We start from the raw sequence: 16,844 nt of genomic DNA, 5'->3' as shown, positions 1-16,844 counted from the left end.
TTCCCAATTTCCAGACCAGTGCACAGCTTAATGATACAATGAAACCCTCTACCTCCATCCCCAAGCCCTGAAGATTATGTGATACAAAAAATCTGTGCCTTTAACCAGCTTCTCTTTCAGTATTTTTTATTCCACATCACCCTACGCAGTTGGCTAAACGACTAAGCAACAAGGTCAATCAAATGCAATACTTCTCTCCATTCAAATATAATGGAAATTTTGACCATTCCACATTCTAAAGAGCAAATACATTCTCACTCTGACAACCACATTCCATTGGCTTTTCCTGAAAGCCAAGCGTGACAGATGCCTTGGCTGTAATTGCCAATCAGCCTTTCCATGGCAGCTGAAAACACAATACATCACTTTGATCTCCTTTGCTCTAAACACATCCACAATCAAGAAACCTGAACAAGGAATAAGAAATTGGCATCATTTCTAGAAGCTGTCACGCCACAGCATTTAAATACTGTAAGGTATATTTTGCTCATATTTTTATTTTTCTGTTTTAGAGACACTTTGTTGAGGATCTGAACAAAAATCACCTAAAATTAAACATTACTATATATATATATATATATATTTGGAGATGTGTTCAAAAAACACATTTCATTACCATGTACAAAATCTCAATACAAGCACATTTAATTAAACACCACCACTGCCACTTTCTCCTCCAGTTATCCACCTGAGGAATAAAACAAGAGTGCTCATCTGATTTAGAAACAGTACTCAAAAGAGCTGAACTCACATTTTGCAGGCAGGTCATAGCCACATGTGATCTTTGCATGTCCAGTTTCACAGCCATTCAGGTTACGGCATTCAGCGAGCAGACAGGGCCCAGCTGCTCTGTGAATACAGCCATCCACTGCAGGAGAGAGAAAAAAGTTAGCCCATGTTTGCTCTTGTGGAAATAAAGTCACGACCCGGGACAGGGAAAGCCAAAGACTCAAGTTTTTCCTCCTGGAAATCACCACGGCCCGGGGAAGGAACCCGCGGTGTCAGTCCCTCGAACACCATTTTCTCCTCTCTCCAATTCTGTGTGACTGGTTTGTGTGGGCGGCAGAAGGAGCAGGGTTCAGGAAACGGCGTGTGGTTTAACGCTAAACAACAGGATCCTTAGCGGTAGCGCAGCCTGGATTTGTAGTCTGTTCCAGCTTCAGTTGGGTAAATACTCGACCATGTCCATTTTAAGCTACCAACTTCATGTCACCTAAACACAGGATTGCGAAGAAGTGCTACTGATTCTGTCTCCAAGGTGGTAAGTGTTGCCTCCAGTGCCCCACAGGTTATGGAAGGAAAAGGGTCAAGAAGCAAGTGAAGAAAAGGCACTCGGGAACACCTGCCATCGTGGCAAAACTGAGACAGTAAAGCTGTGGGAGTTGGCGATGGACAGGGAGGCCTGGCGTGCCGCGATTCATGGGGTCGCAGAGTCGGTCACGACTGAGCGACTGAACTGAGCTGAACTGAAAGCTGTGGAAGAAAGACCCATACCTCTACGTCCCTTCCCCTCTCAACTGCACGGCACAGACACAGTATCTGTGGGGTTAGACGGTGGGCGAGAGTGGCTCACATCTGGAAAAGTGCCTAGAAGAGCGCCCCTCACTCTCTTGACATGGAAAGGAACCTCCGCAAGCTCCTGCTCCAGCTGTGCTCGCCAAAGAGGCCCTGCTCCTCCCCAAGCCCGGTCTCACCAGCTCTCTGAATCTCACCTCTCCTGGCTTCATCACTGCCCTTCACAATGAGAACGGCCTTTTGAAAACACACATCTGATGCCACTGGAAATTAAAGCTTCATTTGACTAGATTAGGGGCGAACACATAGGTAGGGGGCTAAGACCGAATACACATAATCTAGTTGTTAGTGAGTGAGTTCCTTGGACAGAAAGGAAACGCAAGACAAACAGAGGGTGAAGAGAATGAAGAGAGAGTAATAGTAATCTGGGCTGTGAAAACAGACCAGGACATTAGTGGTCCGATGATAACTGAAGAAGGAAATGGCAGCCCGCTCCAGTATTCTTTCCTGGAAAATGCCATTTCCAACGGACCTGGAGGGCTACAGTCATGGGGTCACAAAGAGCTGCATACGACCGAGCTACTGAGCACACAGTGCAATAGTTCATAGTCCACCACACCATGTAATTGATCATTGTTTGCTATTATCATTATTTTGAGAGGAAACTAGGTATTGAATGGGAAATTTTTCACTGAGGGGCATGTAACTTGTCTAAATGACCAAGTGGCTTTTGCTACCACTGACTGAAGAGGAAACTTGTTTTGGCAGAACAAGTCTCTTAGGGAAACAAGCTCATGTGGGCTTTCCCACATCACTGTTTGCAGACCTGTAAAATCTGAGAACAAACCTGAACCTCAAAGGCCCTCACAGCAAAATGAATTCTATACAACAATGTTTCAGTAAACCAAGTTGAAATCCATATTCTACCTTTACCAGCCATATGCTGCTCAAGCCCGTTTCCTTAGCAAGCAGTGTCAAGAATGGCTGTATCTAACAGAGTTATGCATGGAATTTGAATAATATAACATTATATGCCCCGTTAATGGTAGTAACTAATATTCTCTTAAACTCCTTAGGCACAGTTCAGTTCAGTCGCTCAGTCGTGTCCGACTCTCCGCGACCCCATGAATCACAGCACGCCAGGCCTCCCTGTCCATCACCAACTCCCGGAGTTCACTCAAACTCATGTTTATCGAGTCGGTGATGCCATCCACCATCTCATTCTCTGTCGTCCCCATCTCCTCCTGCCCCCAATCCCTCCTAGCATCAGACTCTTTTCCAGTGAGTCAACTCGTCGCATGAGGTGGCCAAAGTATTGGAGTTTCAGTTCTTATATAAAAAAAGAACACTGTTGAGAAGCAAGAAGACCATGAACACTACTATTTACCCTCCCTCCCAGAGAGCTCTTCAGCAGCCTGATGCTTGTTGCTCTTTCGCTGGCTATTCACACACGCTCACACACATAATTTTTCTCTTACAAAAAAAGAAGCTCATAAGTTTTGTTGACTCTTTCACGTAGCAATTTTACTTTGGGAACTATTATGTAGTTGTTAAAAAGGACAGGTCAAGCTCCTGCAGCTCAATTCCAGAAAAATAAATGACCCAATCAAAAAATGGGCCAAAGAACTAAACAGACATTTCTCCAAAGAAGACATACAGATGGCTAACAAACACATGAAAAGATGCTCAACATCCCTCATAATCAGAGAGATGCAAATCAAAACCACAATGAGATACCATTTCACACCAGTCAGAATGGCTGCTATCCAAAAGTCTACGTACAATAAATGCTGGAGAGGATGTGGAGAGAAAGGAACCCTCTTACACTGTTGGTGGGAATGCAAACTAGTACAGCCACTATGGAGAACAGGGTGGAGATTCCTCAAAAAACTGGAAATAGAACTGCCATATGATCCAGCAATCGCACTCCTGGGCATACACACCGAGGAAACCAGAATTGAAAGAGACACATGTACTCCAATGTTCATTGCAGCACTGTTTATAATAGCCAGGACATGGAAGCAACCTAGATGTCCATCTGCAGACGAATGGATAAGAAAGCTTTGGTACATATACACAATGGAGTATTATTCAGCCATTAAAAAGAATACATTTGAATCAGTTCTAATGAGGTGGATGAAACTGGAGCCTATTATACAGCGTGAAGTAAGCCAGAAAGAAAAACACCAGTACAGTATACTAATGCATATATATGGAATTTAGAAAGATGCAAATGATAACCCTGTATACGAGACAGCAAAAGAGACACAGATGTATAGAACAGTCTTTGGGACTCTGTGGGAGAGGGTGAGGGTGGGATGATTTGGGAGAATGGCATTGAAACACGTATGTTGTCGTATGTGAAACGAATCACTAGTTCAGGGTTGATGCATGTTATAGGATGCTCGGGGCTGGCGTGCGGGGATGACCCAGAAGGAGGATAAAGGGAGGAGGGAGGTGGGAGGGGGGTTCAGGAGGGGGAACTTATGTAAACCCGGGGCAAATTCATGTCAATATATGGCAAAACCAACCAATATAATATTGTAAAATAATTTGCCTCCCATAAAAAATAAATTAATTACTTAAAAAAAAAAAAAGGACAAGTCAACTTTATATGCAAATAGTCAGTCCTAAATATGAAAAGATTTCTAAGTGAAATGCCAGGTTTAAAAAATAAACACAATATGTGATACATATACAACATATTGTATCTATTTTTTAAAATATATATTTTATATATATTTTTATGTATAGTCACAATTTTGTTTACAAAGGTAATACAAACACACACACATAATACCCACAATTACATATATAGTACACATGTACTAGAAAGATATATACCAAAATATCAAAAGTGATTATGGGATGTGAAACAGAAGGTGAAACTATTATGAAAAAGGTTCAAATTTCTCTCTGTTTAAATTTTTTACAAAAGCATCAAGAAAAGTATTTTAAAGTGAATATGTGAATATTTTTTCTTGGCAAAGAGATCATTAGTTACTTAGTCTGAAATGGATAACTAAAATAGGATTTGATAGTGTACTTAATCATATGCTGTTAAATATTGCTGCATCATTTGGATTGCAAAAAATGCAGTTTGTAAATATCTAATTCACAAAATCTTCATGGTTATACCAGCATTCATGACTGCATTAGGGAAGTGAAAGTCGAGCCAAAGAGCTATTTAATAATAATTACTACAGCCTCAATGTATTGAGTACATCCACATGACAGGCACTATACTAAGGACACTCATAAAGTACACACTAATTTTATAATCTCGATTTAATGGGAGCTTAAAGGAGGTTAGTAAGTTGCCTACGCTCACAAAATCACAAAATACTGGCAATGTGATTCAAAACTCCAGTTCTGTCTGATAAGCAACCATGCTATTAACTGCTATAGTTCACTGCCTTTGGAACTTGAAACCAGGCAGCCTGACCTCAGTTCTTGCATGCGGCATATTGAAACACTATGTTATGTTACTTTTTAATTCTCATCAATTCTATGAATTACAATGTACATGCAATCAAATGCACAGATTTGAAGTGCAGTTTGGTGAGTTTTAACAAATGTATATACACTTATGGAGCAATAATGCCAATAAAGCTTAGAAAAGTTCTCCTGTATCTTTTCCATCGAATTCCCCTTTTACCACCCAGAGGGACCTCATGTTCCAACTTCAGTCACCTTAGCTAAGTCTTGTCATATATAATCTCAAACTTCATATAAGAGATGGTGGAGGGGGCTAGCTTCCTTCACTCAGCATATTTTTTAGATTCATCTGTGTTGTTGTATGTATTAATATTTCATTCCTTTTCATTCCTGAGTAATATCCCATTGTTGAATATAACATTTTTTTAAATCCATTCATCTGCTAGTGGGCATTAGAGTATTTATATTTTTGGTTATAATAAATAAATCTTTGTTTTGTGGCTATATGTTTTCATTTCCATTGGACAATTACCTGTGAATAAAATTGCAGACCTAGTATATGTTTGACTTTATAAAGAATTAATATATAATTTTCCCAAGTGATTATACCAGTTTCCATATATCCTCAGCAATGTAGGAGAGTTCAAATTTTGGCAGTCTTTGGTGTTTCCAGACATTTCAATTTTAGCAATCCTAACAGACATAAAGAGGTATCTCATGATTTCAATTTTCATTTCCCTGGTGATTAACGGTGTTAAGTATCTTGCCAAGTTCTTACTGGCCATTTATATATATTCTTTTTGGAAGTGTCTGTCCATGTCTTGTCTTCTGCTAATTTTATCATCTTTTTATTACTGAGTTGTGTTAAATGTACTATTTGTTCCATAGAAATTTTTTGAAATTTTAGATATTTTATTTTTTCAGTTCTTGTGATTTTCTTTTTTTTTTTTATAGTTTTCATATCACTCCTGAAACTTCACATATTTTAACCCATTGCTAAGCTTTGTGTGTTATTCACTCAGTCATGTCCAATTGTACGCCGGGCTCCTCTGTCCATGCAATTCTCCAGGCAAGAATACTGGAGTGGGTAGCCATTCCTCTATCCAGGGGATCTTCCTGACCCAGGGATGAAACCTGGGTCTCCTGCATTGCAGGTGGATTCTTCACCATCTTAGCCACCAAGGAAAATGAATTAACAGATTTCACATAATAATTTTGAAGTCCCTGTCTGCCAATTTCAATATCTAGGTCAGCTATTAATCTGTTTTTATTGGCTGATTTTCATATGACTCTTGGTCACATTTTCTTATTTCTTTGCATGTCAAGGAATTACTTGGCATATGAATATTGTGATGGCAAGGAATTTAGATTTTATTTTCTTTCTCCAAATGGTACTTAAGTTTATCCCAGCAGGCAGTTAACTGCCAGGTGACAGGGAACCTGAGCTCTAGGCTTTGTTAAGGCTGGTCTGTTTCATTTTTTCTCTTAGTCCTAGGATATTGTCTTTATTCCTAAAGCATGAACCTTTAGGGGTTTTAGTGGAAATTCCAAGGTGTTTTGCAATTCCCGCTAACCAGGGGGGATTAAAATTCTAAACTCGATATCCTTACACTGAGAAGATGATGAATGCTCTATTCAGCACCCTCAGCCTTCCAGCTTTGGTTTCCTTCCTGGGCTCCATGGAGTACTTCCTTGCACAAGCATAGTGCAAAGCCCAACCAAAGACTGAAGGTATTCATTTACAGATTCAGTGCTTCCCACTGTGTGACTGTCCCTGTTCTGAGATCCTTACTGGAATTCCTAGTCAGTCTGACAACCCCCATGTCAGTTCCATGATTCCTAAAGCCAGTAAACCTATTGCTTTCTTTCTGAGCTCCAACAGCCATTTGCCAGGTCGGGTAGAGGGAGCCCTCAAGGTCAAAGTCATTTAAATGTAGATTTCACTCAGTGTGGTTTTTTTCTTTAAGAGAATTGACTGCTTTTAGTTGCTCTCTACTGCCAGTAAGTACTTTTTGTCATTGCTTTTTTATTTTGCCAAAAATCTGTATATACTATTACTGGGATGGCTAGTCTGATACAGGTTACTCTGTCATTATCAGAAGCTGGAAGTATATATATTTTTGATCCATATAAATATGATCTCATATTACTTGAAAGCTATATTTCTGGCCCTCTGGCGGGGGGGGGGGGAAATATGTGAGAGAAAAAGACAGTGGTAATATCCTGGAGTGCAAAGTCAAGTGGGCCTTAGGAAGCATGCCTATGAATAAAGTTAGTGGAAGAGATGGAATTCCAGCTGAGCTATTTTAAATCCTAAAAGATGATGAGATGAAAGTGCTATCCTTGATATGCCAGCAAAATTGGAAAATTCAGCAGTGGCCACAGGACTGGAAAAGGTCATTTTTCATTCCAAGCCCAAAGAGGGACAATGCCAAAGAATGTTCAAACGCAATTATACTCATTTCACATATTAGCAAGGTAAAGCTCAAAATCCTTCAAGCTGTGCTTTAGCAGTACATGAACTGAGAACTTCCAGATGTACAAGCTGGATTTAGAAAAGGAAGAGGATCCAGAGATCAAATTTCCAACATCCATTGGACCACAGAAAAAGCAAGGGGATTCCAGAAAGACATCTACTTCTGCTTCGTTTACTATGTTCAAGCCTTTGGCTGTATGGATCACAACAAACTGTGGAAAATTCTTAAAGATATGGGAATATCAGACCATCCTACCTACCTCCTGGAGAAGGCATTGGCGACCCACTCCAGTACTCTTGCCTGGAAAATCCCATGGACAGAGGAGCCTGGTGGGCTGCAGTCCACGGGGTCGCACAGAGTCGGACACTACTGACGCGACTTAGCAGCAGCAGTTACCTGCCTCCTGAGAAACCGATATGCAAGTGAAGAAGCAACAGAACTGGACATGGAACAAGAGACTGGTTCCAAATTGGGAAAGAAGTATGTCAAGGCTGTATATTGTCATCCTACTTATTTAACTTACATGCAGAGTAGATCATGTGAAATGCCAGGCTGGATGAAGCACAAACTGGAATCAAGATTGCATGGAAAAATATCAATAACCTCAGATATGCAGATGACACCACCCTTATGGTAGAAAATGAAGAGGAAATAGAATCTCTTTGTGAAGGTGAAAGAAGAGAGTGAAAAAACTGACTTAAAACTCAACATTCAAAAAAAAAATAAGATCATGACATCCAGTCCCATCACTTTATGACAAGCAGATGGTGAAACAGTGGAAAAAGTGACAGACTTTATTTTCTTGAGCTCCAAAATCATTGTGGACAGTGACTACAACTATAAAGGATGCTTGCTCCTTGGAAGAAAAGCTATGACCAACGTAGACAGCATGTTAAAAAGCAGAAACATTACTTTGCCAACAAAGGTCCATGTAGTCAAAGCTATGGTTTTCCCAATCAGTTCAGTTCAGTTCAGTTACTCAGTCATGTCCAACTCTTTGTGACTCCATGAATTGCAGCATGCCGGGCCTCCCTGTCCATAACCAACTCCCGGAGTTCACCCAACTCATGTCCATCAAGTTGGTGATGCCATCCAGCCATCTCATCCTCTGACATCCCCTTCTCCTCCTGCCCCAATCCCTCCCAGCATCAGGGTCTTTTCCAATGAGTCAACTGTTCGCATGAGGTGGCCAAAGTATTGGAGTTTCAGCTTCAGCATCAGTCCTTCCAATGAACACCCAGGACTGAGCTCCTTTAGGATGGACTGGTTGGACTCCCTGCAGTCCAAGGGACTCTCAAGAGTCTTCTCCAACACCACAGTTCAAAAGCATCAATTCTTCAGCGATCAGCTTTCTTCACAGTCCAACTCTCACATCCGTACATGACTACTGGAAAAACCATAGCCTTGACTAGACGGACCTTTGTTGGCAAAGTTATGTCTCTGCGTTTTAATATGCTGTCTAGGTTGGTCATAACTTTCCTTCCAAGGAGTAAGCGTCTTTTAATTTCATGGCTGCAATCACCATCTGCAGTGATTTTGGAGCCCAAGAAATAAAGTCTGACACTGTTTCCCCATCTATTTCCCATGAAATGATGGGACCAGATGCCATGATCTGAGTTTTCTGAATGTTGAGCTTTAAGCCAACCTTTTCACTCTCCTCTTTCACTTTCATCAAGAGGCTTTTTAGTTCCTCTTCACTTTCTGCCATAAGGGTGGTGTCATCTGCATATCTGAGGTTATTGATATTTCTCCGAGCAATCCTGATTTCAGCTTGTGCTTCTTCCAGCCAGGCGTTTCTCATGATGTACTCTGAATATAAGTTAAATAAGCAGGGTGACAATATACAGCCTTGACATACTCCTTTCCCAATAGTAACGTACAAATGTGAGACCTGGACCATAAAGAAACCTGGGTGCCAAAGAATTGAAGTTTTTGAACTGTGATGTTGGAGAAGACTCTTGAGAGTCCCTTCAACTGCAAGGAGATCAAACCAATCAATCCAAAAGGAAATCAATCCTAAATATTAATTAAAAGGACTGATGCTGAAGCTGAAGCACCAATACTTTGGTCACCTGATGTGAACAGCTGACTCATTGGAAAAGACCCTGATGATGGGAAAGATTAAAGGCAGGAAGAGAAGGGGACAACAGGATGAGATGGTTGGATGGCATCACTGACTCAATGGGCATTAGTCTGAGCAAACTCCAGGAGATGGTGAAGGACAGGGAAGCCTGGAGTGCTGCAGTTCATGGGGTTGCAAACTGTCAGACACAATTAAGAGACTGAACAATAACAATATCAGCTGTCCCCTATTAAAGTAAGATTTGGAGATTCCCAGGTGGTGCTAGTGGTAAAGAACCCACCTGCCAATGCAGGAGACATAAGAGATGGGTTCAATCCCTGGGTTGAGAAGATCCCCTGGGGGAGGGCATGGCAACCCACTCCAGTATTCTTGCCTGGAGAATCCCATGGACAGAGAAGCCTGGCAGGCCATAGTCCACAGGGTCACAAAGAGTAGGACACAACTGAATCTGCATACATGCACAGTAACATTTGCTATTCCCCATATCTTACATTGCTGCTGCTGCTGCTGCTAAGTCACTTCAGTCGTGTCCGACTCTGTGTGACCCCATAGACGGAAGCCCACCAGGCTCCCCCGTCCTTGGGATTCACCAGGCAAGAACACTGGAGTGGGTTGCCATTTCCTTCTCCAATGTGTGAAAGTGAAAAGTGAAAGTGAGGTCAGTCAGTCGTGTCTGACCCTTAGTGACCCCACGGACTGCAGCCTACCAGGCTCCTCCATCCATGGGATTTTCTAGGCAAGAGTACTGGAGTGGCTTGCCATTGATTACAAGACCCTTAATTCCCAAATTATGACCTTTTAGACCCTTCACAAATTTTGTTCTGATTTGCCCTCCCCACCTCAGATCATCACATTCTTTCTCTTCACATGTCTGATCTGCTGCTGCTGCTGCTGAGTTGCTTCAGTCGTATCCAACTCTGTGCGACCCCATAGACAGCAGCCCACCAGGCTCCCCCGTCCCTGTAATTCTCCAGGCAAGAACACTGTAGTGGGTTGCCATTTCCTTCTCCAATGCATGAAAGTGAAAAGTGAAAGTGAAGTCGCTCAGTCGTGTCCGACTCTTGAGACCCCATGGACTGCATCCCACCAGGCTTCTCCATCCATGGGATTTTCCAGGCAAGAGTACTGGAGTGGGGTGCCATTGCCTTCTCCGACATGTCTGATCTGGCCACATCTAAATCCTCACCAGTCCTTAAATACATCATGGTTTCTTTGCAAAGTACTCTCTACCAAGGATATCTATCTACACCTCCCGTTTTCTTTTCTGCCATACAAGGTCTCTCTTATTTTTTCAACTCCTAGTTCAAATGTTTTCTCCTCTAAGAATCATTCACTATTTCCAGGACAAAATAGTGTCCCTTTATGTTCCCACAATATTCTGGTTTATACAGTAATTGCACATTACACTTGGCAGAATGTGCGTCTTGTTGCTTGGTCTGTCATCAACTTGAGGGCACAGGAGGTGGCCTTTTCTCCTGTATATCCCCAGCTATCTCAATAACTGACATTTTGTAGGTATTTAATACAATTGAATTAAATGCAATTAAATTTGAGAGAGAAAAGCAGTCTATCCCCAGCTATCTCAGTAACTGACATTTTGTAGGTATTTAATACTATTGAATTAAATGCAATTAAATTTGAGAGAAAAAGCAGTGTAACTTATTTTTTAATTTAATAATACTGAAGAAGTAGTAAGGTTACTTTAAAGGCAAAGAATCAGAAACTTGAAAAGTAAAGTTAAATATACAGCAACAAGGTTGTAGACAGAAATCTAGTGATGAGCCGCTGCTAAGTCGCTTCAGTCGTGTCCGACTCTGTGCAACCCCAAGACGGCAGCTGACCAGGCTCCGCCGTCCCTGGCATTCTCCAGGCAAGAACACTGGAGTGGGTTGCCATTTCCTTCTCCAATGTGTGAAAGTGAAAAGTGAAAGTGAAGTCGCTCAGTTGTGTCCGACTAGTAGCGACCCCATGGACTGCCCACCAGGCTCCTCTGTCCATGCAATTTTCTAGGTAAGACTATATTAAAAATTCATAGACTCTGAAAATGCATCCACTTCTCTCAGGTATGGGGCAGGCTGCTGGAAGAGGGACTCCTCTAGTTTCACTTACGGTCAGCTTGAAAAGGCAGTGAGCTTAATAGTGGCCAATGTGAGATTCATCATACTGTTTCCATCTCCCATACCCCTCACCCCAAGGTGAGGGGTATGGATGGCCAACAGTCAACATCCAGACTTACACAAAAGATATTCAGTCCCATCCCGAATGTCTAAACCTAATTCCAACTAAAAAATTCCAAGATCAGAAGTCTAAGAGTTGAACATAATTTTCCAGAGAGATAGGACTACATTTGTCTCATATGTTACAAAATATGTATCCTATATGAAAAAAAGAAAACTGCTCTCCATAAATAGGTTCACCAAAGCCCATTTATTTTTCTTCTTGGGCATATAGCTAGACAGTACTTCAAGCCACCCTTCCAGTTACGTGTGGTCAGGAGACTGTGTTCTGTTTAAAGGAGTATGAGTAAAAGTGATGTAACTACTTCTATGTCCAATCCCTAAAATCCCTGCACATGTCCTCCATCTAATCTCCCATTGTCTGCAGGCAGGATGCAGGGGCGAGACTCCAATGCCCCAGAAAATAGCACAGAAACTAAATGGAAAATGTTTGAATCCAAAAATGATTCCAGCATCATGCTAGGCTCTCAGGACTCAGTGAACCAAAGTCAGCCTGTCCCATTCACTCAAATACTTGTTCCTCCGACTTTGTGATCAAAACCATACTGATGGAAGTTAAAGGCTGAGGACGGCCTAAAAACTGCCTGAGGTGTGGTCAGGTGGGAATGGGGTGAGCACTGAGATCTCCCACAGGGCTGGTGTTCATCAGGACCATGAGAAGCCTGGCTGCAGCCTTCTCCGAAGGCCAGGTTTTCTGCTGTACGAACACACCTGTCATTTACCGTCCTGACAGCCAAGCCAGAACACTTGCAGGCAGATGCTATGGCAAGGGCCCTTGATTCCCCTCTTGTTTCCTCCCACTACCTAACAAAGGCTAGATTCAGAGGACCTAAGCCTATTAATTAGGCTGTCTTAACTAAGTTTTCTTACACTATAGCCTGGAGAATTATACCACCTAAGGGGTAGAAAGATGAGTTTTAGCTGTGCTTGGGGGACCTGTTTTTCACTTTTGTCCTTTTACCCTGGTGTTTAGAACTTGGGAATGTTTTATAGGATAGTCTTATTCCACTATTTAAATAGCTAAAATAAAGAGAAAAGATATGGGAAATAAAACCACATCGATTTTTCTGACCTAGGATTTTTCACTCATGGATTCCAAGCTGCCTCTATGGCATTCCTCAGGAAAAGCTCCCTATTTTAAAAACAAATGGACAAATTCATGCTGAAGATACGAGAGGAAAAAGCAAGCCATAAAGTACTGAATAGGAATCCATCGGATACGGTGGACCACTGAATGCAAGAGCCAGCAAAAAAAAAAGAGAGAGAAAAAAAGAGAGAACCACGAAAGAGTTCTAAATATATGTTTAACAAAAAATACTAAAAGCAGCATTTAGTGAAATCCAGTTATTTCAGAAATTGGTCCTATGAGGTCTCTCCCTTGTCTTACAAAGACAAGATTCTAAACCATTTTTAGCTAGGGGATTCTGAAGTTCTTAGACCGGTACATATTTATTTAATCTTCTTCTGTAAATAAAAGATAACTTAATCTAAAAGCTCCCACACAAATCATATTAGCCTGAAAAATAAGAGGCTCTCTCCCATTGACTATATCCCTTAGAAGCTCAAGAGGATACAATAGAGTTCTTTCTAAATCAAATCAACATAGATTTATTAAACCACCTTGCACAAAGCATTCTTCAAGAAGCTGTGAGGGGATCCAATAATGATAATAATATGTCTCGTCTTTAGAGGATTTACCAAGTGCCTTCCAGGGTGCTAAGAGACTTAGAAGCTTTAACCTTATGAGAGGCAGCTTTGCAGAGTGGAAGCAGGATGGCTCTGGAGGCACAGATTTGAGTTCCAGTGCCATCATTTGGCCCCCGAGGTTTAGGGTTCCTCATCTGTAAATTGGGGACCCTCACAGGAACTCTATTCAGCATCATAAAAGTTTTGTAAGTAAATTAGTTATTATGTGACAAGCACTTTGAATAAGATCTGGCATGTAGGAAGTTGGCAATAAATGTTGGTTATGCTGCTACATTTTATCATCATAAACATTTTACACGTAGGATTTACTAGCTAAAATGACTAATAAGCAAATAAAGAAGCAGAAGTTAAAGAATTAGTGCAAGATTTGTAGGAGTTAGGGTTGGAGCCCATTTGTGCCTATTATTAAAAGTGTGTTCTCAATCCCTACTGTCTCATACTCCCATTCATGCAAAGGAGTGTAAAACATAGTCCCTTTCCTTGGGAACCAAGTGACTAGAACAGAAAGGCTCAGAGCTTTTTATTTTCACTAAAATAAAATGTAGTTAACAATATACAGAATATTTTATTTGCATGGAGAATATGTCTTTTAATAGAATAGCAAAATTTTGGGGAGCATTTTACACTCTAAAGTGTTGCATTTAAAGACCTTTGACAAAATTACTACAAGTTTAATTATTAAAACAATTCTGCCAGTTGGGCTGGGACTTTTTTACTTACTTTACTAATTTTATAAAAGCTGAAATAATACAATAAGTGCAAAAACAGACATCCAGAATCATCCCCCTGTGGCAGATATGAATTCAAGTTTTACATCTCTCAAAATGTGGTCAGTATCACCTGGCCAACCTGAGAAAAATGTAGATTTCCAGACGACCCCAAATCCAAGGAATCTGTCTCTCCAGATCACTATCTCAGTGAGACCTAGAATCTCCATTTAATATTTTCCACGGATAATACAGGACCACACAACCAGCTGAGAACTTTGAGAATCATTCCTCCACACTATCTTGATTTCTTAACAAAGCTCCAGAGAAGGGTAAGTAGTTTGGTTTATGGTGAGTAATCTGTGTTCACTGGATAACAATTTGCACTTAAAGCCAACAATATTACCTAAACTAGAACTGAAATCCAGTACCAAGTAGGATTTTGGTTAAATACGGCTTCACAAACACAGATATGGCAATCATGAAATGTCTTGTGCCTGAAGAAGTCCTAGCATGGTCTCCAAAGTAAAGTCACATGATATCCATACAGAGAATGGAAAAATACATTCAAACTTCTATTGATAGTTATAATTTTTATCTATACAGGCAAGAATGAAGTTCAAGTTTACAAATATTTAACATACAGATTGACAGTAGTACTTGTATACACTTTATAAGTAAATGCACACGTACATACTGTACAGAAAGAGGTACACGATGTAAAACCCTCGCGTCAACAGAGGTTAGAGACAGGGATTTTGAGTGCTCCAGAACCAAACTGCCAGTTGCTATCACTTAGTTGTTCCTGTATCTGTGTAAGGGGTATAGTTAGTACCTACCTTGTAGGGGATCTTACGAGAATTGAATGAGGTAACCTTTGTATAGTGCTTAACCAAGCGTGTGCTTCACTTCAGTTCAGTTCAGTCGCTCAGTCGTGTCCAACTCTTTGTGACCCCATGAATCACAGCATGCCAGGCCTCCCTGTCCATCACCAACTCCTGGAGCTCACTCAAACTCACCTCCATCGGTGAGTCGGTGATGCCATCCAGCCACCTCATTCTCTGTTGTCCCCATCTGCTCCCGCCCCCAATCCTTCCCAGCGTCAGAGTGTTTTCCAGTGAGTCAACGCATCGCATGAGGTGGCCAAAGTATTGGAGTTTCAGCTTTAGCATCAGTCCTTCCAATGAACACCCAGGATCGATCTCCTTTAGAATCGACTGGTTGGATCTCCTTACAGTCCAAGGGACTCTCAAGAGTCTTTTCCAACACCACAGTTCAAAAGCATCAATTCTTTGGCGATCAGTCTTCTTCACAGTCCAACTCTCACATCCATACATGACCACTGGAAAAACCATAGCCTTGACCCTTATGTATATATACCACAATTTCTTTATCCATTCATCTGTCAAAGGACATCTAGGTTGCTTCCGTGTCTTAGCTACTATAAACAGTATCGCAGTGAACACTGGGATGCATGTGTCTTTTTCATTTATGATTTCTTCAGGGTATATGCCCAGGAGTGGGATTGTTAAGTTATATGGTAGCTTTATTCCTAGTTTTTTAAGGAATCTGCATACTGTTCTCCATAGTGGCTGTATCAATTTGCATTTCCACCAACAGTGCAAGAGGGTTCCTTTATCTCCTCACTCTCTCTGGCATTTATTGTTTGTAGATTATTATTTTTTTTTTTGGATGGTGGCCATTCTGACTGGCGTGATGTGAAACCTCACTGTAGTTTTATCTGCATTTATAAGAGATGGAATCTATTTCTACACTCCTTGACTCTAGGTTGCTCACTTGGAGCCTTGCTTATTTTCCAGGCCAGACTGCTGATGGATAAGGAACCACCTGGAACAGAAACAAACTAGACTATCCAGCACTCAACTTCCCTGGCAACTGACTATAGTCCCATGAGTGAACTCAGTTAAGATGAGAAGAACCTTCCAGGTTGTGGTGAAACCAGCAGAATTAGGAGTTATACGAAGAGCTGTTGTTCCAAGCCACTGAAGTGTGGAGGATGTTTGCTACACAGAGAGAGCTAAGTGATATACTTAGCTTTTATCATCAGGAAAAATATAAAACATTAATCCACTCTGAAAGGAAGGAGCAAAGGAAAAAGATTAAATAGCTGCCCTAAACTCTAGGGGAACAAAAACCATAGAGCTGAAGTAATCAAGTGAAAAGCTGATTCCATTAGAAGTCACCTGTGGCCTGCATGAAAGACTTCTGTGTCAGGCACTGAATAGCATCAGTGTTCCCTTTAGGGAGGAGAAGTGCCTATGGGAAAATACAAGGTGGACAAGAAGATCTATGTGGTGAAGCTTCACAGATAGGAGGAATTTAGTGATGTGAAGCAGCCTGGGCTGACATAAAAATTAACTTCTGTTATGAACCTCCTGATCTTTCTGGTCAATTTGCTCATGAGACTTGGGCTGTGATCCCAGGAGAGAATGACAAATGTAATAGAATAAACATTTACACATTTCTCAGCCCAGGAACTTGGACCAGTTTTCAGCTATGGGTCTACACCTGTCTTCATCTCTTCAGTTCTTAGGAACTGATCTTTAAAAATCAGAAGACGTTTTTTTAACTCCTAGAACCTAAGACATAACTAACTGCAGATACTCAAGAAACAGTGATTTTTGTTTCTCTTGTTGAACTTGAATGCCCAAGTGAGGAT

General features: G+C 41.1%; 1 protein-coding gene across 1 annotated transcript in view; it reads right to left on the bottom strand.

The window, feature by feature from the left end:
• The window catches only part of LOC129556211 (ADP-ribose glycohydrolase MACROD2), an 805,465-nt gene that overhangs the window by 13,040 nt on the left and 775,581 nt on the right, over window positions 1-16,844 (bottom strand). The window contains exon 5 of the mRNA XM_088844312.1: window positions 752-868. Coding sequence (XP_088700438.1) covers window positions 752-868 — 117 coding nt within the window. The remainder of the gene's footprint in view (window positions 1-751; window positions 869-16,844) is intronic.

Source organism: Moschus berezovskii, chromosome 15 (genome assembly GCF_049115385.1).
Source record: "Moschus berezovskii isolate FMDL1 chromosome 15, NW_MosBer_1.0, whole genome shotgun sequence".
Lineage (NCBI taxonomy): Eukaryota > Metazoa > Chordata > Mammalia > Artiodactyla > Moschidae > Moschus > Moschus berezovskii.
The sequence above is the reverse complement of the archived record's forward strand: the minus strand, read 5'-3'. Positions and strand labels throughout refer to the sequence as shown.